Below are 24,337 nucleotides of genomic sequence, written 5' to 3' on the forward strand. Positions count from 1 at the left end.
GTATCAGAATTATACAAAACAAACAATTATGTGGACACTCACACACACACACACACACACACACACACACGCATACACAGTCAAATGTATTTACTTCCTGGCATGGCAACGCTGAATGCCTTGCTCTGTGGTCCCTGTCCTCTCCTGTTGGTGGCTCTAATCTTGAAGACGTAGCGATCTCCAGGTGTAAGGCCATCTATGACAGCTGACGTGGTGCTGCCGCGATATGTGACACTTTTCATCCCAAATGGCTTCATAGCAGGAGCATAAGACAGGATGTACTCTATGAGGAGGTAGAGCATAACGTAGGCATAAATTACAGTGGACAACATTTAGATTATTGATACTGTCAGTTGAGAACCTCACAGTACAATTTTGGAGTTGTGAGGTTCATGTCTTTATTTGGATTGGAGTATGACACATCCTCTATGGGTAGAGAAAATTATATGCAATCTTTCAAAAACCCATTGTGTAATTTCAAAATTGCCTAAAATGCACCAGTTCATGGATTTAAAAATAAGCATTAGAGTCAACATATTGACAAAGCAAGGTTTTCACCCAGTAGTAATTCCAAATTTATTTTAAAAAAGGAGCAAACAATTTACATTCAATTAAAACATCTCAGCCCTCCTGGTCTGACCTCTTATCCGTCCATTGGGTTCCTCAGGTGGATCCCAGCTTGCTGTGACAGCAGTTCCCTTCCCTCTCATTGGCTTCACCTCAAAGTTCTCTGGTGGACCGGATGGTGCTAGCAAGTGGAAGAGAGCACAAATCAATGGAAAGACAGCAGGGGAAAGAGGAACAAGACCAGAAGCAGCAAAAAAAAAAAAAAAAAAAAAGGGAACAGAGCAAGGAAACTGCTACTTAAGCATGTAAAAACAGCAAGAAGGTTCTTGCCAGTAGCCTTCAACTGAGGAAAATACTGCTGCCATACATTTCCAGGAACCTCCCCTTGAGATCATCTATGGAACTGCAGATGGAGATCTGAGCTCCGAGCCAGACAGTAAATACTGACATGCCAGTGAACCCCAACCCAGGAGCAGCCATGACATGGTATGAAAGCTACAATCATGACAGAGCAGCAGCCAAAGCTAGTATCAAATATCAAATGTGTTGAAATGCAGTATGAGGAAATAAGTCTAAAAGAAAAAAGAGGCAGGGGAGTTATCTGACTTTAATGATACTGCGCCCCACAAGCAAATTCAAGGAAGAATCTAAAAGTGCAAATAGTGATAATGTCGATAACAAGCCCGGTTTAATTATGGAACAACTGGTATTGAAGCATAAACTCTGTGTCATCCAACAGACACCTTATGCAGGAATAGAAGTAAAGTCATCTAAACCCTATTAACCCACTATCTTATTTGTCAAATGGGCCTATGGGTTTATCCACATTTTATTCTGATATACTTAAGTTTCATATTACATCATAGTACAAATTTAGATGATAAAATCAATCAGAATATCTTTCACTTTTCACCTGCGGCTAGTATACCTGATTCAGGGGTCCTCTGGAAGACGGAGACGCCCCACTTGCCGTGGTTTTCTCCCTGAGAGATCCTGACAGCAAACTCATACATGCTATCAGCAGACAGGGTGTCAATCATCATTCTCCTCTGGTTGTTCTCCTTGTATTCCCAGCGTGCTGACTCGCCCTTCTCCCTGTATCTCACCGTATAGTATCTGAGTCAAGACAGAACGGAGATGTTTTATGTCATCGGCAGCGGCATCCAAACCCACGGAGTACTTGTGGAGGTTTTGAACAATGAAACACATGCTCTCTCTCTTTTTTCTCTTTTTTTTCTTTGATTTTCTCTCTGCTTAACAAAGATGCATGCAGTCAAATACACAGAGGCCTACCTGGGAGCTCCAGGGAGCACTTTTTGCATCTCAACAGCAGGGTCAACCCAGGAGATGAGCACAGACTTAGGGGACATGACCCTCACACTGATGTCCTGGGCTTCATACTCCTCTGGCTCTGGATAACAACAACAACAACAACACACGCACACACACACACACGCACACACACACACACCACAGACACGCCAAAAACTGTCTAGCTTTTTATGCTACAAAAATTAAAATGACCTCATTGGCCAAGACCATTTGAATTTAGTTATTGGTCGGCCTCTAGTTTCTCTACCGCCTCATACATATAATGCAAATTTATTTTAATGTAATTTATATTAAATTTAAATTTAGTGTCTATTCAAAACCTGTCCCTGCCAGTCATTTTTTTAGGTTTTCAGAACTTTCAAGTTCATTCGAGCAGCTACCATTGGATTGCACTGGATTACAGGGCACATATAACAGAGATATAGGCAGCTCTGCAGTGATTCATGGTAAATGTGCCAGTACCTGGTGTCGTTTGTTTGGTGACGACTGCTCTGTTGACGGGTGCGCTCCGGCCCAGTGCTCTCTGTGCCTGCAGTGACACCACATGAACGGACTCAGATGCTATGAACAGAAAAGGATACCAAGCACGGCCAAGGTTTACACTATGGACACTAAAAATAGCACAAACAAAATTAGCTTGTACATTTAGTACAACTGAATTATTGCAAAACAACTAAGCAGAAACAAAAATTAGCATGTGAATTCAAGGAAATGAGTGAGTGTACAAAATATTAGGAACACCGGAGACCCACTTTAATCTGTGCCTTCCCCTGAATCTTTATCTCCCATCCACAACTGACATAGATTTAAATAGATGAAATCATTACAGGTGGTGCAGCTTATGGTGATGTAGCTTATTTAAATATCAGTGTATCAATTGTCATATTAATTGTGACACCTTGTATATATGCTGTAAACAAATGATATGATGGTTGAGACATTTGGTAGCCTCTATCTAACTCGAGCAGTGTTGTTTGTGTTACAGTTTTTCTCAAAATTAAGACCATATTTCCCACAAACCCATTTGCTTCCTGTGTAAAACAGGATGTTGCTACTTCTCCACCCTTCTCCTCCTCCCTGGCATCGCTCTTTGTTTGTTCCCTCTTTTGTTTTACTGAAGGGGATAAACATACGGGAGGTGATCGTTCCATCTGCCTTACACTCATTCCAGCATCTGATATTCTGAGAAACTCTGAAAAACTCAATCCTATACATCCCAATCCCAATCCTATATAATATTTTATCTTAGTTTGTGGTGAAAGAACAGAGCTCTTTTCATATCGGTTTGTGTGTTGTAAAACAATCTCCATTTGTGCCATAAAGTGAAAACACAAGAGTGTTTTGTAAATTAATACCAGATTTGATAATCTGAGCTCCTTGGGAAGGACAGTCCAGTGTAGGAACCCTGACAACAAAAGCCTGATCACCTCTAGTCTTGAATCTGGACCTGGCAACGGCGAGCAGAGCCCTTCCTGAGAACTGCACATGTTTGTTAATCTGTGCAAAATGTTTTCCAGCACTTGATCAATTACAATCTCTAAAGCTGATTGTGAAATAATGAAGCGCAGTCTCATAGCAAGTACGTCAGTGCTAGTTTTGTTTGTTTATTGTGAGTATGCTAATCTCTCAGAACTAATATGATGATGATTAATTGATGATTTGTCCTGGACTTTTCTCTGCCTTCCATATGTTTGCCAGGCTTTGCTCTAGCATTCCATTAAAATGTGTAGCACCTTTAAAGAACCATGTTTTTCACCTGGACTGGTCTATTACATGGAGAGAGGTGTTCCTAATATGCTCTACACACACTTTATAACTTATGTTTACATTGTTCCCTACATATTTTACCAAAACATAAAATTTTGCCTGACATTAATGTGATTACGAATGTAAAATGTGGGTCCTATTACTTAGTTTGGGTGAGTTGCGGTTCCTCTGGTCGGACTGCGGCTTGGTGTGGTGGTGGCGTCTCCTGTCCAGTAGCGGCGATCCTGCCAAAGGACGCTCAGGCTGCCGGGGGCCAGAGGAGGACTGAGGGGGCCTCCTGTGTGTCCTGGCAACAGACACACCCGATGGGTGAGCTGTTCTGTCCACCCTAGCTGGAGCCTTTACAGGTGGCTCCCTTCTGGCTGTTGTTTGTGCAGACAGGGCCGGACCTGTTGATGGACAGAGACGGAGGAGGAAAGTCAGGGTGCTCCAGAGTTCAGCTGGCTTTATGACGCTGTGGCTCATTTGTGATCTGTGCACTTTGCCTGCAGGGCCTTATTGATATTCTGACTGCCATGGAAAATTCTTGAGTGTGCGTTCCTCATGCGAAAAGACACATCTGCACACTGATATACACATAATTACATGTCACAGTCATTCAGCAGTGACTGTAAACATGGCCAGTTGTCACAACAGGGGAACGCTGTGGGACTGCGCCATGTCCTCTGTCATCTACTCCGACTTCTGGTGTCCTGCTTCCTGTTGTAATCCCACCGTGGTGGTGAGTCCATCTTGGACACAGACTCAGACAGCCAGACAATCCCCCTTGTCCGTCTTCACCCTCTGACAGCTGCGTCCAGCGATAGCACTGACGACATAATGAAAAACACCTCCACCCCTCCCGTTCTCCCCTCTTCCTTTGTTCATCTCCTCCTCCTCTCCCTCCTTCATCCCTCTCTTATAATCACTGTCAGATGAAAAGGATCTGCCTGTTTTCCCATCAGGCTAACTGTATGAACAGCTGGGTGAGTACTGACAAGTAATCTGATGTAAGAAAGTGGATTTTGTCTAAATTCAGGGGGGTGATGGGGTCAACACAATACTGTGATACACTGTTTCCCAAACTGTTGAACCGGTGGTGTGGGCCGACCTGGAATGGCCTTCCCACAGGGGATACTACCCTCAGACAATTTCATTAGCTGTGGTTTTAATGGAGAATTTTAATGCCGCTAAATGACTAAACACTGATAGCCTTTCCACCCACCAGGAAATATGTGTGATGGAAAACACCACTGAAACGGATTGATTGGAATAGATATTTGAGGTCTTCCAGGGCCTGGAAGGAAGTGAGGCTTAAGTAGCGAGAAAAGGAGGCGGCGATGGGGAATAAAGATGCACAGGAGAAAAGAAAGTGTGTTGTTGAAGCTTTCCCTCTTTGTCATTCAGTCTCTCTGCCTGCATCTCTCTCCTGCCAACACATCTGAGTGGATTTTCCCCCTCTGAGTCTCGAGAGCGTTGACTGATAGGTTACAGATTAGCTATTTGCATTGACGACTTTCTACCTTCCTCCAGATCTCAGATTCTTGCCTCTCAGTTTCTCTTGCTTTCACATCACATGTCTTTCACATGTCTGTCTGCCAACCTGAATGGAAATCAGTCTATATGTCCCATTAAAGGTGTAACAAAATGGACGAGCTTCCACATCAGCCACTTAGGGCAGCAAGCACTACAAACAGGGCTGGAGTGGAATATAATTAAGCCCAAAACTGAACAGATAAATAAATATCTAAGCAATTGTTTGAGGCTATTATTTGTGCTCTGTTTACTACATAGCTTCATCAAATAGACTTCATATGATTTTGAGGTTTAACACCCTACAGCAAGTGTCATGAGTACAGGCTCTTTATTATTATTATTATTTTTGATTGGATTTTGATTTATGCTTGCGAGCCACTGCACCCAAATTAAGTCGTTTGCATCAATGTCAACATTTTAAGATACTTTGATAAATACTGAGTTATCACTGCTAACCATGACATTTATATGGTAATGACCGAGTAATCATGTCTGATCACTCCTCTCTATGTTTGACTCTCTCTCTTGGTTCGAGCTGCTGACTGAGCACAGAAATATCCCCATTTGGTTCTAATCAGCCAGCTTCTCCTTTTCCGTATTCCTTCTTCCTTTGGAAAACTGTCGTTGTGCATAGTTTGGCCCAGGTCAGTACGCCGCGGACCACTAAACCATTGACTCCACAATCCTCACATTGCCAGATCATTGCTGTCTTTCCTGGAAGCTCTATGGTCCGAGGTGCTATGAGGCGAGCTTCCAGACAGACATACCAGCGCTACAGCGGAGACCCACCTCGATGTATTCAGGCTGAGTCTCTGAAATATGTTCTGTCTGTCAAAGCTCCACTAAATCCAGCTGAAGGAGAACAGGGATGTAGTGGAGGCTAAACCCCAGTGAAACTCCCGCCTTTACCCATTGTGTTTCTCTTTATTAAATAACTTCCTTACCATTTCCAAATCTCAATTTTGCCTACATAGATGCAAAGTATACATTAGACCAGTGTTTCTCAACCGCGGGTCCGTGGACCCCTAGTGGTTTGTGGTGTAATTGCAAGGGGTCCATGAAAATAAAATATCTTTTTAAAAAGATTCTATGACATTTATAGAAATAAGATTATTTTACTCAAATGTGACTGAGACCTTTATCTACCTAAACTACAGAGGGTAACAGGACTTTTTTTCTCTAATTCCATCTGTTTCACGAGTGTAATTCATTGTATTTTAATAAGAGATCTCGCTCCCATTTGCATTGTTAAAGTAACTGCATGATGCTGTTAATACAAACTTAACATGATCTGCATCCTTTTCAAATTATGAGTCCCTAGCGTTTCTGTGGGCATACACCATTCATTTCTTAATAATGCTTTTATTGTGAAACATCTGAAGGAAAGTGTTGTGGGAAAACTCATTAATTTGCAAGGTTCAGGTTAGCATTTGAAATTAAGCTAATGTTACAAATAAACAAAGAAGAAGAATGATAAGCTACTGCATAAATTTCTGTTTTGTTACATTTTTCTGGAAACACTGCACAAGTACTGCAGAAGTTGTTTTGTTCTGGAAGTTACAACTGAAAGCTCTTATTTTCCTCAAAGAGTAATTAAATGCCATAATGCAATTTAAAATGCAGTTTCTGGGTTGATCAAAAATATGCAGGGGGTCCAGGCCCCCAAAAAGGTTCAGAACCACTGCATTAGACTAAGCTGTATACTAGATAGATGCAAATTAAATGAAAATATTTTTCCATGAAAATAAAACATAAAATGATGCTGTTATGAAAATAAAAAAAAATAAAAATAAAAAAAATGTTTATATTGGTGGTTTTGGCTTTATGGTGATCACTGACTTCAGTTCATTGCTTACCCACATTTCAGTTAAACAAATTTTCCAAGAAGCAGAGCTGTACTGGCAGAGGTAATCTTACTGATGGTTGAGTTAAACCCCAGTGAGAAGAGCGAATACCAAACAGGCCCGCTTGAAAACCAATAACAGAACTGAGGTAAAAATAGAATTTTGTTACAATGGCAATGACTGCAAAATGTCTGAATGACTCCCTTGAACATGAAGATCATGATTGAATGATCTTTTTCTTTCATTCACAGCCACGGCATTTATGAAGCTGGTATGGCTCGTCTGATCTTTGAGGGTCTCCTGGGCTAACTAGCTAAGCAAGAACAGAGCTTCCCAAACTTTTTCAAGCTGGGACCCACATGCAGAGATACTGTTTGTTTCGAGACCCACAAATCATTTTGTGAGGTAAAATAAAGCTGCCAAAAGTTATATCCATCGTTACAGTGAATTCTATAGCCCATTTGCTCTATATCTATTTGTGAAACATTGCCTTACATTCAATATGAGCAAGTCAATCAAATGTATTATTATGTCTTGGTCATTTAAATGTCTAGTAAATCCAATGTTACCACTGCCAACTTTTCCAGGCAAAGAACACACCATCAGGTCCCGGAAAGGCTACAAAGCCATTATCAACATATGATTCATGCTACTTTTCCTTTTTGTTTTTGGAGTGTGATCCCTTTCATTGTTTTTGGACTGTGCAGTGGCTTTAAAAGTTTGATTTTAAAAGTTTGTTCATGTTGTCCGATAGCTAAGAAGGCTGCTCCTATTCCCTAGTTATCAATGCTTACACAGTGATCAGTGGTCAGTAATTTAAAGGGGATTAATGGATGCACAAATCGCAATATTTAAAAATCTTCATCCTTTACTATTGAGAAAAGAATGCATTGATGTAGCTTACTCATGATGCCCTTGACTCCATGCTGGGACCCAGCAGTGGCTCGGGACCCATAGTTTGAAAATCACTGACCCAGGCCACTTAGACAGGGTAGACTGCATGTTTTGAGTTAGTAGAAAGCACATTGAGCTACATAACATTTTGCTGTCTTGCATCTTGCCTTTTTCAATAAACTTCAACCTAACGTTAATTTGCCAGAAAACAGTGGTTGTTCGGCTCCACGGACTGAGGTTTGACTCAACCAGTGTGATTAGTCGTGTCTCCAGAGCAGCTCCGCCTCAGAGAACTGTTTGTGTAAGTGAGACTGCGGGGCGGCACGGTGGCTTGGTAGAGGCACTGTTCCCTCACAACAAGAAGGTCCCCGGCTCAGCTGCTGGTCCTATAGTGTGAGGAGTTTGCGTTGTTCTCCTAAATGTTTGCATGGATTTCCTCCAACTGCTCTACTTTCACCACACAGACATGCAAGTCAGGTGGCTTGACAACCGGTCCAGTGTTTCCCTGCATTCTGACAAAATGCATGCTAGGATGTGTGTGACTCTGAACAGAAATGAGTGGGTAAAGAAAACTAAATTCACTAAAAGTTTACCCTCCGCCTTCTTTCTGATGCTCCTTAAAAGTGTTATAGACAAAAGGCCGAGGGAAATGAAGTGGGTCGAAAGCAGTTATAGGATGTGCTATTTTAATCTCACTCTATAGATACACAAGGCTCATCTGACAGCCATTACGAGTCTCTATAACATCTACTGACTCATTCTTATTAAATTTGTTTTTACGGCAAAATGAAAGTGGTGACTGGCCAGTGTGCAAAGGTCAACAGGGCTGCCAAATACAAGGGCGTTAAAGTTATAAAATAGTGGTTTTAATCTCAGTAACTGACACTATAACATTGTAATTCTCTGTTTACTTCTTTCCCTTTCTTCATTTTACTTTTGTCATCGACTGGTATGTGCTTTTATATTCTATATTATGACTGTAATTTGTTGTAATCCTGTTAAGCACTTTGTAACTTTTCCTTTGTAACTAAATCTTTACTTACTCAAACAATTCCTGCTGAATGCATGGAAATCTATGAGTTGGTGACACGCGTGTATCCTGTTGGTTAATTTTCCTTACTTATTCTGTTGGGACAGCAGGCTCAGTGAAGGGGAAAAAGAATGAAAGAAGGAGATTGCCGCCCCATTGCAAATAATCATCACATTAGATGAGTCAGTTCCTTTTATATGTGCGATGACAGCAGTTGATTTCGGCGAGCTGCTTCGATGAGGTTTCACCAGCTACTTTTACATGTATATCTATATAAGTCTGAGCTACTCCTTCAGAAGGCATACGTGTTCAGTGTGTAATGGCACATTGGCAATTAAATTGTGTTTACCTGCTGATGAGTTGTTGACAGGTGCCCCGCCCACCACAGCAAAGCCATCCAGGTTAACCCATTCAGGATCTGAGAATGACACAGATTTTGCCCAACGTCAGCTAATAAACAATGAGTCCGGCAGTAAATTATTCATATTAAAAAGTATATACCTGCACACAACTTTAAAAGAAATCGGATGCGGACAAATGTTTCAGCCTGGTGGAGTTGGATGTCTGTATTTAGAGAGTTTTTCTCTGCAGGAGTGATTCTGCGCGTAGGTCTACTTTTGAATACCTGAGATTCACGTGTGCCAACAACCAGCAAGAAAGGTCGATCTCTCTCTCTTTTTCCTGCTCTCCCCATCCCACTCCATCTTGCCCCCCCATAAGTCATTTCTCTCTGTCTTTGTTGCTCAAACAGTGGCAGGCCAGACACATTAATGATGCGGGGGGAAGCAGCGTGGTGTTATTTATGACGACCGACGCAGCTCGCATGCTGCTCGGGGAACGACACAGATCGATCTGCAAGGAATGTTTGGAAAGGGAACACGGAGACACAGCTTGGTTGCCATAGATTTATGGCACGCTGCACCGGAGCCGAATAGACCACAAGGCCGCCACAACACACTGGGCAGCTCACATACACACACACACACACACACACATACGCATTCACAAAGACACGCAAGCACAAAGGCATCTGCAGATATGTATTTGAATGCGCTGACACTCCTGCAAACAATAGAAGGCAACACTTGGAACCCCCACCCAATCCCCTTACCACCACCACACACACACATACACACATGCACGCACGCACACACACACACAGCAAGTGACCACAACACAGGGGATCGGGTTATAGGAACTGGGCTGGGTTTGGATGTGGAAAACAAGGGTTGGCTGCAGGCTTTGTGCCGCTGATGAAGTATGGCTCCATGATGCCAAGGACAGAGGAAAATGGAATAAGCAGGCTAGACTGCGTCAACACTGCAAACCAGTGTGTGCACAGAAACATGAGGCCTCAAGGTTTTATAAGGTGGGATTAGGAATTACCAGAGAAGCTGTTAAGACCTAAAAATAATCTCCCCCTGCTAAAGTTTAAAATAACAACTGTCTGCTGTGCTTTGCTGCATGGCGAGGCTAGGACGATGATGATGATGATGGCTGGTCACACACACACACACACAGACCACAGCTATGAGAGCTCTTGCCCTGTTCCTGGCTAATTTAAATGACAGTGCATCCAGTCATGAAGTAATGCACTGATGAAAATGAATCATACACACGTGCACTCTCTCTCAGACACACGCACATACACACACACACACACAGACGCGCATACACCTCACCTCCTGGAATCTCTAGTTTGTACACAGCTTTGCTCATCCCCTCCTCGTTCTTGGCACTTGTCTTGAGAAAGTGCAGAACTCCGGGATCTGAAAACACACTCCGCAGTTTAAGCCAAACCCCTTTTTCTTGCTCTCCCTCCCATTTATTTTCCTCTCAGTAACTTTTTTGTGTCTGGCGGCCCTTCCAGCGCTTCTCAGTTCCTTTGCAAACACATACTCTTTTGTTCCCCCCTTTTTTTTTTTTTTTAAGTGGACATCCTCAGTGCAACTTCCTCCCTCACACACCTCTGATGTAAACATATCTATCTCTCACTCTCTCTCACCCTCTCTCTCTCTCCTCCTTCTCTCTCTCTTACCTACATCCTCCAGTAGATGTGAGCGGCTGTCCTTGCCCACTTTACTGAAGCGGTGAGTCCTCATGGGTTTGCTGGAGCTGATGCTGTAGCGCTCCACGGGTCTTCCATCCAGCTGGATGGGAGGCTCCCAGCCCTCTCTCAGACTCTTTTCCACAGAAGAAGCCTGTTTCCCACTCTGTGGCCGCAGGGGCTTTTCTGCTGCAAAACAAATAAGTCTGATTGCATGCTGCATGCTTATTTGTATAGTCTGCTGTGCAAAGTGCATCTTACATTGTTTGCGTTGTATGCATCGTGCTGCTAACCTTGCACTGTGCCTGTCAGCGTGCACGCCTACTGTTCAAGTTCTGTAAGCCGTTAAGACGCCTCTACATCAATGTCACCAAGGCAATTTCCTGTGCAATTATTATCCTTGGCCTATAAAGTAACTGTGATTTTGATGAAGCATAAACTTGCGTGTAAGGCAACCCTGAAAGATTTCATGATTAAATAAATAAATGAGGATCGGGTTGGATGCTAGAGGCTGAAGACAACAAGGATTCTTCATTCTCCCTTTTGGCTAGATTCACCCATAACAAAAACAGAGTAAATAGTAACCACCACTCTTCTCCGACCAGACACTCATCCTTTGTTTTTTTGCATTGTAGGGATGATGGGATAACTCTCCAGCAGGCCGGCATTACACCCATATAATCCAATAAAGCATCCAGTGGCATATGAGCATATGAGTATGAAACTTTGTATGAGAGGAGAGCCACTTACAGGCTCCGAAAGGAATGAAGACAAGATCAGTGAGGAGCCTCCATTTGAGATGCTCGGAATTAGCTCGCTCAATTAATCATGCACACAAATCATGACTTGAAGCCCGAGAATTTGCATGGATGCTGAAGCCTCAGCTGAATCATCATGATAGTTGCCAAGGAATGTTTGTGAGAAGTCTGCGTCTCATATACAAAGTTTGATATCATAAACAATACATGAAAACCTTAATCAAACATTTAAGTTAATTTATAATTTGGATTCTGAGGGAAATGATCCTCACCCTGCTCAGGTCTTATTGACATGGAAGGGTACACCTGAATGTATCTTAACTAAAGAAATGAAGCACTGCATGGTTTACATAGTTAGCATGCTGGTCATTCATGGCTTTCACATATAACTGTCCGTCCATCTCATAAACAGCTCCTCCTTATGACTCTCTGTGCGCCCCGAAGGTTTACAGCAACAGTTTTGGTTTAGCACTGCCACAAAATGACTTTATCACTCTGAGTTCTTGTTGTCTGCAGGTGTGAGTCCAGCTGGATCTCCACTTTCACTTTTCAAATTTGCAGACCATTTGCCACTCAAGTTTACAGACAGACTCAGCTTGCAATGTTGTCTGTAGTTAACTTGGACTTTTAGTATGTGCTGAAAGCTCGTCTAATCACAGTTTCTGCTCATTGGAGATACAAGCAGTCTGGCACCAGGCCCAGAGATACAGACTAGCATCACACGGAGAAACGGAGCGTGTGAAAGTGTGTGCAGATGAAAGAGTGTGCGAGTGTTTCCCAGTCACACCAAAAACAAAACACTATCCGTCCTCATTATTTCCTCATTAATGGAGGCTTGCAGTGGAGTCGGTTTCATCAGCTGTTCGAGACAGACCGCTCTGACACAAGTCTGGCCCGGCTTCAGTCACTTCTACCCTGTTTCCAATAAGGCCGTGTATTACGTAGGAGGAGATCTGCTCCTCTATCCAGACATCAATCTATGATTTGGCCTCTTTAGAAATTTATGATTCAAGGGCAAAGCAGATGATTTTTGATTAAATCAAGACTTTTTCAAGCACAACACATGCACGGTCACCATCCAACAATAAACAATTTGGGAAGCAGTTAAGCAACTCAGTGGCTGTAACATCATAATCTTATGGAGGCTGCAGGCTGTTGCCATGGGAAACCCGGACAACAACATTACATTTTCTGAGCTGCTATGATGAATGTGATAGATATTTATTTGCACTGTGTGGGTTTATTTCTACCAGAGTTGCCCTAATATATTGAGTTTTGGGATTCCAAGAAAGTATGGGTATAGATAGATAGATAGATAGATAGATAGATAGATAGATAGATAGATAGATAGATAGATAGATAGATAGATAGATAGATAGATAGATAGATAGGGGACAGAGAATTAGATAGAGAATGATAGAGAATGAGATTGAGTTAGATAGTGGAGAGGACTGACTATGTGAAGAATGAAGGCAGGGCCTGAGGGGTCATTAGTTCAGCATCTTTATTGGAGAACTGTGTGTGCATGTGTGTATGTGTGTGTGTGTGTATTTATATGTGTGTGAGGGAGACAGGATGTGCAGCACACATGCATGCTCACAGACACACAGGCAGGCAGCCAGACAGACACACGTGTATGTGCATGTGTAAGTCAGCACCAGAAGCATATGCAGGTAAGCCCCGAGGTCAAAGGATGCTTGTAAAGCTGTTCTAGAAAATACTTGTGGTCGTGCACCTGCGCCCTGCCCCCCTTTTACAAGAGCACCCTCTCACCTCTCCTCAAAATCATAGACGCTGACCGCCCAGTCACCCCTAATGAGTTTGCCATTTAGTTCCCATAACTGTCTCATCCTCAGACTCACATCAATAACCAGGGTGCACCGGGGCAGGGTGTGTGTGTGGATGGGTGGGGGTTACTTTCTGGGGGGCCAAGCTGTCGAAGTGACGCTACTATATCATTGCCGAGTTAAGCTTTGTTCAGACAGCAGACAAATCCAACAACTTTTTGTCGCGGTGCAGCTCACATTCCTCACACAAGGCAAGAAACCTTTTTTTTTTTTTTTTTTTTTTCATTTTCCAAGTGTGCCCATTTTTTAACCCATTTTTTTGTTGTTGTTTTATGCTCTGCTTGTCACAGTGTGTGAGCTGAAGTGCCCACGGCAACGCTTGAAACCTGATCTGAGAGGTCAGATTTAATTGTTTTTTCAGAGATGTGGAACACATTTCAAAGCACCGATATGACTTTGGTTCAAAGGATTAGTTTGAAGTGATTGACACAAGGTGGTATGACTTACCTGCAGTCATACTGATGCTTACTAGACATTAATTCAAGTGAAAATCCCCACAGTTGGTGTAGTGGCTAATTGTGTCTGTGAGCAGGAACCTAAAAGAATAGTAGTTAAAAGATAACAGCTAATTGCTAATATTTTTATCTACAAAACCTTGCTAAAAATGTTAAAACCATCCACAACAAAATGCAACAGCAAAACAACAATCTATTAGACAGATGCTATGTCTTGGAACTATTTCATATAATTAAAAAATGCCACTGGAGCCTGCTTACTTAGTGTATCACTCCACCCATCAGTTCTGCACTATCTCTGGTTTTCCATGTGGAAATAGTGTATATTGTGTGATGGTGCACTACTGTTATCTGGTAAATAAAATCATTCTCAGTTATAGCATTAGTAAATTAGGAGTGATAAGCATTGTTGTTACATGTATTGTTGGCATATTTTTTTTCTTGGCATTTTTAGCAAGGTTTTGTGGCTGAAAATGTTACCCATTAGCTGACCATACTGACTGCTATTCATTCTCTAGCTTGCTTGCTTGGACAATTAGCTACCACCCTGACCACAGAGATCACCTCTGGAGATAATGGCCATGCATCAGCATCACTTGTAGCAAGTAAATCTTAACACCATGTGTCAATAAATGCGGACTATGCCTTTAAATCTCATCTGAAATGATCAGATTCCATGTGTTTTCTTTAAAAATTCACACCTCAGCTATATTTAATATGCAGGAAAAAAATGCAGATCTAATCTGCCTGTCTGAACAGCGGCCCGTATGTATCCGGGCCAGGGAATACAAAATTCTTAGTAACACCTCTTCCCACCTCTATTCAATTCAATTTTATTTATTTATATAGCCCAGAATCACAAATTACAAATTTGTCTCAAAGGGCTTTCCAGGAAAAACAACATCCTCTGTCCTTAGACCCTCACATCGGATGAGGAACAACTCCCTAAAAAAACCCTTTAACAGGGAGAAAAAAAAAAAAAAAAAACTCTGATCATCCATAAACTCTCTGCAGTGGCCAGATTTGCTTTAACATGAACACATCTGGTTGCCACCATCTGACTGCTGTCAGTCACACAGGATCACTAGCAGTCAGTGCTATTTTATTTGTAATAATTAAGTCTTATTTTAGTATTCATGCTGACTACGAACAAAGTCATATTTAAAGCAACAACTTTGGTGGTAAATGTGGGGGTTGGATGGGTTACATACTTACAAATGCACATATGACATATATTGCATGTGATAGTCACAAAAAGGAACTGATAATCAGTGTAATTACAGTCTACAATCACAGAAACATGCAGTTTAACTGGAGCAGTAGAGGATTAGATGTTTTGATAAAGAGCATATCAAAAGCAGCTGTGCGAGGGGAATAAAATAGAATAGAATAGAATAGAACAGCTTTTGTCCTCAAGTGGAAGTTTGACTTTGGCAGAATAAACTTAGCACAGGTACACTAAACAGACGAAACAGAAAAACCTGCACAATTCGAAGTGCAACTCAATAAAATAAATAGATATGAAACCCAATCATGAGATAAAATCAGTTTCTATTCATGGCAAACAAGGACCAATGAGTTAATGGATATAATTGCATTTGGTATAATTAGTATAAATAATACAAATAGGTAAATAATACATGGAACCTCACTAGGGGGCGGTTTGTCAAAAGGATAAACACAGTAAAGCCAGAGAGCTTATTTCCACTGTGGTGCTTAGAATCATTTTTCATTTCTCTCTTTCATTTTTTTTGCGTGGTTCTTGGCAACCTAAAGCATCTACCTGATTTAAACCACTCAAACTGTGAAGACAAGGCCGAGAGTTTAAAATTTTATCTGCCTTTCTCACGGTGTGGGACTTGTGTAAAGCTGTGCACTCGGCATGCTTCCCCACTCCAATTTAGTTTGCCCATGTTGACCACTCTCATAAATTTGGCTGTGCCTTCAGATTTTAAAGTTACCACACCAGACATTCACTTCCACTGTCTATATTTTCTCAGCTGCTCTGGAGATCTCAGCCACAGAGCTCCGCAGTCACAGGCTCACTCCTCTAGCCGTTCGACTTTCCCCGTTGATACTCAGTCAGCGATGGAGATTGGCGTCTACACTCCAGGTGAAGGTTACGCTGCTGTGCCTTCCTGCGGCGCACTCACTCTTCTAACATTCAGCTGTGCGGTGACAGGTGTGCTCACGGCCCAGGTGGTTCTAACTTAAATAAATGGAACGGCGCCTACAGATGACATCATGACATCAGACAAGCCAGTGCTGGCAGGTCTGACAAGCCGGGTAGCAGGTTGAGGGCGGGGGGGCTGTGGGGGGAAGGTCGACGGATGTCAGGTGATCAAACAATCCTAGCATAGCTCACGCTGTGGAAAATATTAGCTGCGCGCTGCTGCTCCCTCTCTCTCGCTTTCCCTGTCTCTCCCTCTATCTCCCTCTCTCCTATTTCCCCAATACAAAATGTTAAAGCTATGAATTCCTGATTCCCAATGCTTACAGGTCTGTCGTTGGATTCTCCTGCAGAATTCCAGCATGTTAAGTGGAGCAGAGAAATTAAATTCCACTGGCCTGTGAGGACATGATTCCCTCTTTCCCTCACTCCCTGCCCCAATTACTCTCTCTCTCCACTCTCACTTTCCAGCAATTGATGGGCCCTGGATGCATGGAAGAAGCTGACATTATTTCTTATCCAAATAGAGTATGTTTCTGCTCTCTGTTTTTATTCTGCTCCCACCTGAGGTGTCCAGACAGCTCCCATGGTTCTAATACTGTATGAGGTTTTGAAGGGATTCAGTCTGACAAGGTGATGACATCCAAGTGAATGAAAGTAAATGAGTAACACTCCTGTCTCCCTCAACAATTACTGTCAAGATGCCCTACAGCAAAGTGTTTAACCCAAACCTGCTCCAGTGGAGCGGCTCAGTGGCCAGCAGTAGTCGACTGTGGTAGCGCCGGGCAGCTCCCAGGTGTGAATGGATATAAATGGATTCATGTGAAGCAGGGTGTTGCAGAAAAATTGCAAAAACTTCCTAAACGATGGAAAATGGAAAGGAAAACACGCGAGGAGCAGGGAGAGACGGCAAAAAGCAGCTGAGACTAGTCAGAAAACACAGTGACCTCATGCTCTAAGTGCTTCCAGTTGACAGAAGGAGAGAAGGAGGCAATATAGAAACATAAAGATCATCTGACAAAATAAGTGGCCTGGCTGAGACAGAGAGGAGGAGAGAGGGAAGAGAGGTCCATTGTAACGTGGCCTTTAAACCAGTCCAAAAAGGTTAGCTTTTTCCTCTGCAAAACTCCCAAAACTTTATGGCACTTTGGATATTTTTACTGTCTGGAGGATGTGGGCTTCTTTCCCCCCAAAATTGATTTCACAAACAGCGCTCAAGGAACTTTTAAAACATGTGCACTGTGGTTTGCACGGTCTCCATGCCTGTTAAAAATGCTCTGTCTGTGTGATATATCACCAGGGCTGTGCTGACAAGTGATAAAATGACCCCTGATAACAATCCTATTTCACAGTCTGCAATCTGTCAGTGTTTTTGCCACCAAATCCCTCGAGTAGGTTAAATTACCCCTTCGGTTTGTTTGTTCCTTTTTTTTTTTGTTTTGTTTAGATGTCAATGTGACACATTTTCTCAGGAATGCTTTGATTCATTTTGGCATTACATCAGGCAAACTCGTGCTCAGTGGTAAATGGTTTATTGTTTATGAGATGTATGCAATAGCAAGCAGCAAAGCAGCACTGCCCGGGGGAAGTGTGAGACACATGGACAGAAAATCTTCCTTAAGCCCCCTGCGCGCCCTCTCTCCCACAGCACTGAAATTTCAGAGGCGGGTCATCATCAGACTTTGGCCAGATTAGGTCACCATTTTGGCACCTTACCATTCAGGAGAAATCACAGCACTGTTTTTCTAAAATCACATGTCTCATGATGTACTCTAATATTTGTCATCTTCTTCTAATTGTTGCTGAAAGTTAGTTCAGGATGTGCCTACTGTATGAGGTAAGGTTATATTCCATGACTGCTGCTGAGAGACCCGCATCATATTTTCCCTCCATAAAGTAACGAGGATGAAGAGATATAATGTCACAGTCCAAATTTGCCATAATTGGTCACTTACACTGGCTCATTCACATCTGCAAATGATAAATCAAACTGCAATTTCTAAATTAAATCTTGTAATACACTCGAAATAGCTGCAATTCATCTGTTCTTTTTTTTCTGCACTATAATATCTGCCACAACTGGTGATTTGGAAAGTTTAATTTCTCTCTCTCTCTCTCTCTCTCTCTCTCTCTCTCTCTCTCTCTCTCTCTCTCTCTCTCTCCCTCCTTTCTTTCTAACAATGACTTTCCTAAACCATGCTGTCACAATACAAGTATCAAATTGATGCACTCAGGAGCATCAGATTGCATAAATTCTGGCAGCAATAACAGACTACATATGAATACACTGTATTACAGCACAGTGTTGAAATTTAGTCGACATCACACTTTGCTCCTGGCATTTCCAGAAACAACATTTTAAGCAAAACTTTGAACAGTTAAGAAGAGAAGAAGAGAGAAGAGAGAGCACCTGAATCACTGAATTTGCCTGAAATTGCTCAGGCAAATTGGTAAAACTGAATCCACAATGAACGACCCAGGGGTGCCAGCTGTGCACCTGCTCAAAAACACATCTGGATACTGAATCTTACCTGTCCATCCACGCCCCGATGCGCACAAGGTGACCAACAGCGCCAAGAGCGTCCTGGTTGCGGCTAAAGCCATAGTGAGTGAAGTGCGCTTCTGCTGCGGAGCGGCGCAGCGGGCGGATAGAGAGGGCTGGGACTCACCTCCCCTTCCCTCCCATACGTCTGCCTCTTCCGATGGGACTCCCGCTTTTCAATATGCTGACATCCACTTTGGACTTGAGCACGCGAAATAAAAACTCGTACACCCAAAGTTAAGTTTGTAAAAACGTGTTAGTATTGGGACAGTGTTACACCAGTGTTAGTCCATCTCCAAGGCTCTCCAGTCTCTGCTGCTGATAAATGGGACTGAAAATGTTTAAGAGTCCTCACACTGAACACATTTAACTCCTGATAGGGTCTGTTTCCTTAATTTAATTTAATTTTTGTTTGATTCCCCTCTCTCTCAGTTTTACATGCTGCTCAAATATTTTCCACATATATAGGCAATGTATTCACAGCATCGTAACGCCTTTTTGATTGCGGATCAATAAGGTCAAATTAAAACGAAAAGAAATAAATGTCTCCCTCTTCAGGATGACAGCAGCATTGATTTCATCCCGAAGTGATGCCTCGCAACAGGTGGAAAGCCCAGAACCTGACCACCATAAATGCAGTTCTAGTTCTGTAAAAACCCTGTAAACCATAAATCCTGTGCAAGTCGATGAGAAAAGATGAGAAAAGAAGGAAAAGAGTAGCCTAAGCCCTGTGCTCAGCAGTGTGCCTTTAGGTGACTATCTTAAAACGACTGGGACGTGGTGAACAGACAGGCTGACTTTTTGAGCAGGTTGTTTATGTTCAGCTGATGAAGGTCAATTCCTTTAATTATCCCTAGACAAAACAATCAATACTCTTAGACTCTTATAAATTAATATTACATGAAGTAATACCTTTATGGCCCCCAACAGTGAGTTTACAGTGATCACCATACATGATATTACAGTTTTTATCTTCAGTTTAGTATCACCATATTATTTCTGTAACATTCCTACATAGTTTTGCAACTTACTATCCACACGTTTATGAGTCTTGTATTATTCTTTTTCATAAAGGCTGGCAGGCTGTTTTCCCTTTTTTGGCCTGATTTTGGCTTTGGCCTGATTCTCTCGTAACAACAGTTGAGCTCAGATGGGCATGAAAAACTGTTGCAAATGCTGAGTCTTAAGCCTGACGCCATCCCCAGTTTTTTACTATCCTGCACCTTTTTGACTTTCAGACACATGGTTGATAGTTTAGTGGCTAAATCCAGCACAGTTGGGGATCAATACCTTTTAATTAATGGTTACATTTTATCTGACATGGATTTCAATGTAGGTCGGTGATTCATCTGATCTGACAAGCAAATTTTCATCCTCTGTGAACTATACCCAGCATGGCGCCTTACCTCACCATGCATACTAACCAAAACCCTAATCTTATCCCTCGGACTGAATAATACCAGGTTATTTACCCACTAGATGGCGCAACAAGCTCTGGTTAAATAGTAGACAATTAAGTCAGCATTTTGAGAACTAATTGTCTACACAATAACTTAAATACATGACAAGTCTTCATCCAGAAGTGTGTCGTTGGTGCAGTGAAACATCACAGCCATCACTGCGCTTCCTCAGCGCTCACTCACATCTGCTACCGCTCTCATGATTTTGATGAGTGGAAAGTGATTGATTGATTGTGCAGCGATGTCTGTTTTTATGTTGTGTGTGAGGCCTTCGACTTGTTCCCACTTATTTTCCATCAAACGTCTCCCAGTGATCAACTTTCAGCCCAGTTTCAGACGGAAATGCAAGTTCACAGTCGATTTCAGAGCAAACATTACATACCAGGCAATGAACTGAGCAATGTTCAAAAGCAAAACCTGCATCATTTTTACGACCTCTACAAAACCCCTTTTCTCTGTGGTATTGTCAGGTGTTTGATCTGGGTTATTGTCTGGGTTTGAAATATAGTGGGATAAAAATGTCATGCTTCCTTATATGTAAATCTTCCTTACATGTAAATCTTTTAAAGTACAAGTACACACTCAACCTTGGCTTAACCTTGATCAAAGGCCTTCAGCAGAAAGATTTAAGAGGCACAGTGTGGAGGGCCCTGATTTCTACCTTTGGTTATTTCCAGGGTATTAAACTGTATTCCTTGTAACTGCAGCTTAATAACACTGATGTCAGATGTTTTGAATTGTCTACGTGGCCTCACTGGAGTCCCATTCAGCATTTTGTTATTGTGTGGGATGTCCGGGTGTCTCAGTGCTTCTCTTGGGTTTGCTGTAACACTTCTTGACCTTTTTGACTGTGATAAAACAGCAAATCCTCCCGCAAGGCCAGCAGCAAACTTATAGGCCAGTCATTCTTTCCCTCAACATTTTTATAGCCCCGAGGAGACTGACAGAGTTTAATCTCTCTGCGATATTCTCCATGTGCCTGGCAGAGCTGGGAGGCAGACACAGATCTGTCAGTGGCTGCACAACACCATTTAATACATGTCAAGATCTGACAGCCATTAACAACCACAATACACACTCATCCCAGTCTGGCCATGCCAAAGTGATAACAGACTGGTTTGTACACAAATCGTCATCTGTCTGGTCTTTCTCCCCTTAAATCCAAGCCAACATCTCCCCCTGTTGGTGAAGGCCTCTACCTGCACCGGAGAAAGGATCTGACTCCAGAGACACGATGAACCAAATTCTCAGGATTCACCTCACCTCTTCACATCAAATAATGAAACATGTAAACGGAAAGGCAGGCAATGCAAGGGCACACCACTTTGTTTACTGATGTTCAGAATGAGCCTGAGGAAGGATAAATCCCCTCAAGTCAGAAAGATAGATAGATAGATAGATAGATAGATAGATAGATAGATAGATAGATAGATCCTTTACTGTCATTTTTATGCATCATGCCAAGAGTAATGACCCATCATGCCAAGACTAATGACCCATAAAATTAACAGAGCACTTTTAAATGTCTGTCTTGGATCTAATGTTTGATGTCAAATGTACAAAAAAATGAAAACAGTGAAGTAAAATGCTCTTTGGGTAATGGTGAGATAAACTAGCTATCTGGAGCTCCAGTGCCATTCATGATTCTTTACCACATTATAACAAGGTGGGGTGACCTCCCAAATATCCTGGTCTGCCTTTAAAAGCTTTAGAAACTTTTCCCTTTTGAGATGTTTTATTGGATTTCATGATCCAATAAAAGCAAGAGTGAGCGCAGTGATTTCTTCTGTAGGTTCAGTGATGAAAACTGAGCAGGTCAGTCCTGGTGAAAGCCCTGCTCCTTTCTTGTTTTCATCTGATAAATTCACCTCAAATTATAAAAAAGGAAGATGAATCAGATAAGACACATCATAACAGTTTTTCTTATATTATTGAAAATCAAATGCAACCAACACGAGGAAGGTAGCTGTCATGTTTTGTCCATTTGTGTTTACTAATTCATAACCATTCAGGAAGTAGAAGAGACAGCCAGCAGTTGAGCTGTGAATATGATTCACTTTGGGGGCATGAGAACACACAAAGTCAGTTTTGAAAAAGCTATTAGTATGAAGAGTTTTTTTTTTTTTTTTTTTTTTTCACCAGTGGTTACAAAATAAACATCTTACTTTGGCAGCAAAATTGAATCGCCACAAAATCAATACACACGTCACCCTTCATCTCCATGTCCCCAAGGGGCCAAGAGTGTAATGGAAGAAGATTTTTTATTGTCTCTGCCTTTGGAAGGCACACTTCATTAACTCTCTCTCTCTCTCTCTCTCTCTCTCTCTCTCTCTCACACACACACACACACACACAGCAGCTTCCGATAGTTCATGAGTCAGCACTAAACCTGTCACATTTTTGACGTAAGAAGTGTCATCGAAGCAAAGAGTTGTCACTTTTGCTCTTGTTCTACAAACCCACACATACACACACACATGCACCTCATACACACACACACACACATGCACCTCATACACACACACACATGCACCTCATACACACACACACACACAGAATTGGATTGCTCCTCAGGTAGGCACTTGAGCTAGCTCAGCACAAGCAGTACAAGGTGTCTTGTCTTGTTAGACACACGCCCGAGGTTATTTATGTCAAGTCCTGCTTTAATTCCCCAGAGTGTGAAGAGACAGGAGACTTGCCATGTTATTGGCTGTTTCTTTTGTTATGTAAAGTGAGACCTGATAAGTGAGCAGCACCGTGTGTCTGAGCAAAGTTACTGAAACAAATCAGACGCTATCGGCTTCATTACGATTTTATCTCCGCTTGTCTTCGCTTTCAATTTGTTCCTGCATGTGTGCTATTAATACAAAGTGCAGAATGTTCAAACCGGGGATCAATATCACACTAAACTCCATTACAACACTATTACTTATTCATCCTACAGCAATTAATCAATAATGCACATATTGTTTCTGTAAATGATGGTGAAATTCAAAAAGCTCTAGGGTTTATGCAAGGCTTTTATGAGTGTGCATCCAAAGCCTATACGGTCCTGTGTGTGTCTGAGATCCTGTCATTCGGGACCATCTCAGAATGTAAGTTGAAATCCAGCTGAGCTAAAGATACTTATATATTCTCTCTGAAACAGATCTTCTCCTGTGGGTATCTCACTGGGAACTGCATCTGTGTGATTCCTCTGCTGTTTTTGTGTCTCTTCCAGTGTTATATGGGAGAGCTGCCGAAAAAGGCATTTAATTAGCTTGGCTGACAAGATAATGGCTTATTATAGGGGGACTCAATTCAGTGAACAGAAACACAAATTGTAGAGGGAACTCAGATCCTGGAGGCTCCTCAGTTCTGAATTTCTTGTTAGATATGGCTTCCAAACAGAATTCTGGCAAATTTACTTCAAAGTTGAGCTCGGCTTAAAGTCCTGCACAGCATCGCAACCGCAGTGCTGAATGTGCCTTGACTGAAGGTTTTGAGCGCAGTGTCACGGTCAGCGCCCACATCAAAGTGAAACGAGGAGGCTGTGCCCAAGGCCCAGGTGTGGGACCAAGCCTGCTACAATTATGATAATAATAAAAATGAATGAGTTTATTTTTAGAGCACCTCTCATACAAAAACGTGCAGCTTAGAATGGTTTATAAGAGAATAAAAGGAAAGCAAACAGTGTTTTATTAAGAAGAGAAAACACAGGAATTCAAATTAATATCACCTCACTGGTTCTTCTAGGTGCAGGAGCATTGCGGTGCTGTTGGAGGGACTGCTTGCTGCTGGCCATGGCTCCATGCACTGCACGACTAATACCTGACAGGGGCATTTCTGAAAGTTTCCCCTCACAAGATGTCTGCATGGGGCCACTGCACCCGGCACCTGGTACCCTGACAGCACAGTTTAATCTGTTCCTTGTTATACGCCATGAGGTGAAATTGGATTTCAGTATCAAACTTACCATTGCCAATGTTCTTGTTCCAAATATCTTTCCAAACATCCTGAAGAATTGTGTCAAAGCGGGCCCTGCAAACTTTTTCATTTGAAGAAACACACAGCGCCACAGATTCTAATTCGATATGGTTTTGGCCCAAGAAACTCTGTCTGAAAAATGT

At 42.2% G+C, this 24,337-nt stretch overlaps 1 protein-coding gene across 1 annotated transcript in view; it reads right to left on the reverse strand.

Annotated features, from left to right (window-relative positions):
• fndc1 (fibronectin type III domain containing 1) overlaps window positions 1-18,830 on the reverse strand; it is a 42,886-nt gene extending 24,056 nt beyond the window's left edge. Inside the window, exons 1-10 of the mRNA XM_030046557.1 lie at window positions 18,758-18,830; window positions 10,988-11,185; window positions 9,299-9,367; window positions 9,010-9,018; window positions 3,810-4,055; window positions 2,362-2,460; window positions 1,861-1,978; window positions 1,496-1,683; window positions 641-748; window positions 95-283 (exon numbers count right to left, since the gene is read on the reverse strand). Of these exons, the coding sequence (XP_029902417.1) occupies window positions 95-283; window positions 641-748; window positions 1,496-1,683; window positions 1,861-1,978; window positions 2,362-2,460; window positions 3,810-4,055; window positions 9,010-9,018; window positions 9,299-9,367; window positions 10,988-11,185; window positions 18,758-18,830 (1,297 nt within the window). The remainder of the gene's footprint in view (window positions 1-94; window positions 284-640; window positions 749-1,495; window positions 1,684-1,860; window positions 1,979-2,361; window positions 2,461-3,809; window positions 4,056-9,009; window positions 9,019-9,298; window positions 9,368-10,987; window positions 11,186-18,757) is intronic.
• Between the last annotated feature and the right edge of the window lie 5,507 nt (window positions 18,831-24,337).

The sequence above is a fragment of the Myripristis murdjan genome, chromosome 24, assembly GCF_902150065.1.
Source record: "Myripristis murdjan chromosome 24, fMyrMur1.1, whole genome shotgun sequence".
In the NCBI taxonomy this organism is placed as follows: Eukaryota; Metazoa; Chordata; class Actinopteri; order Holocentriformes; family Holocentridae; genus Myripristis; species Myripristis murdjan.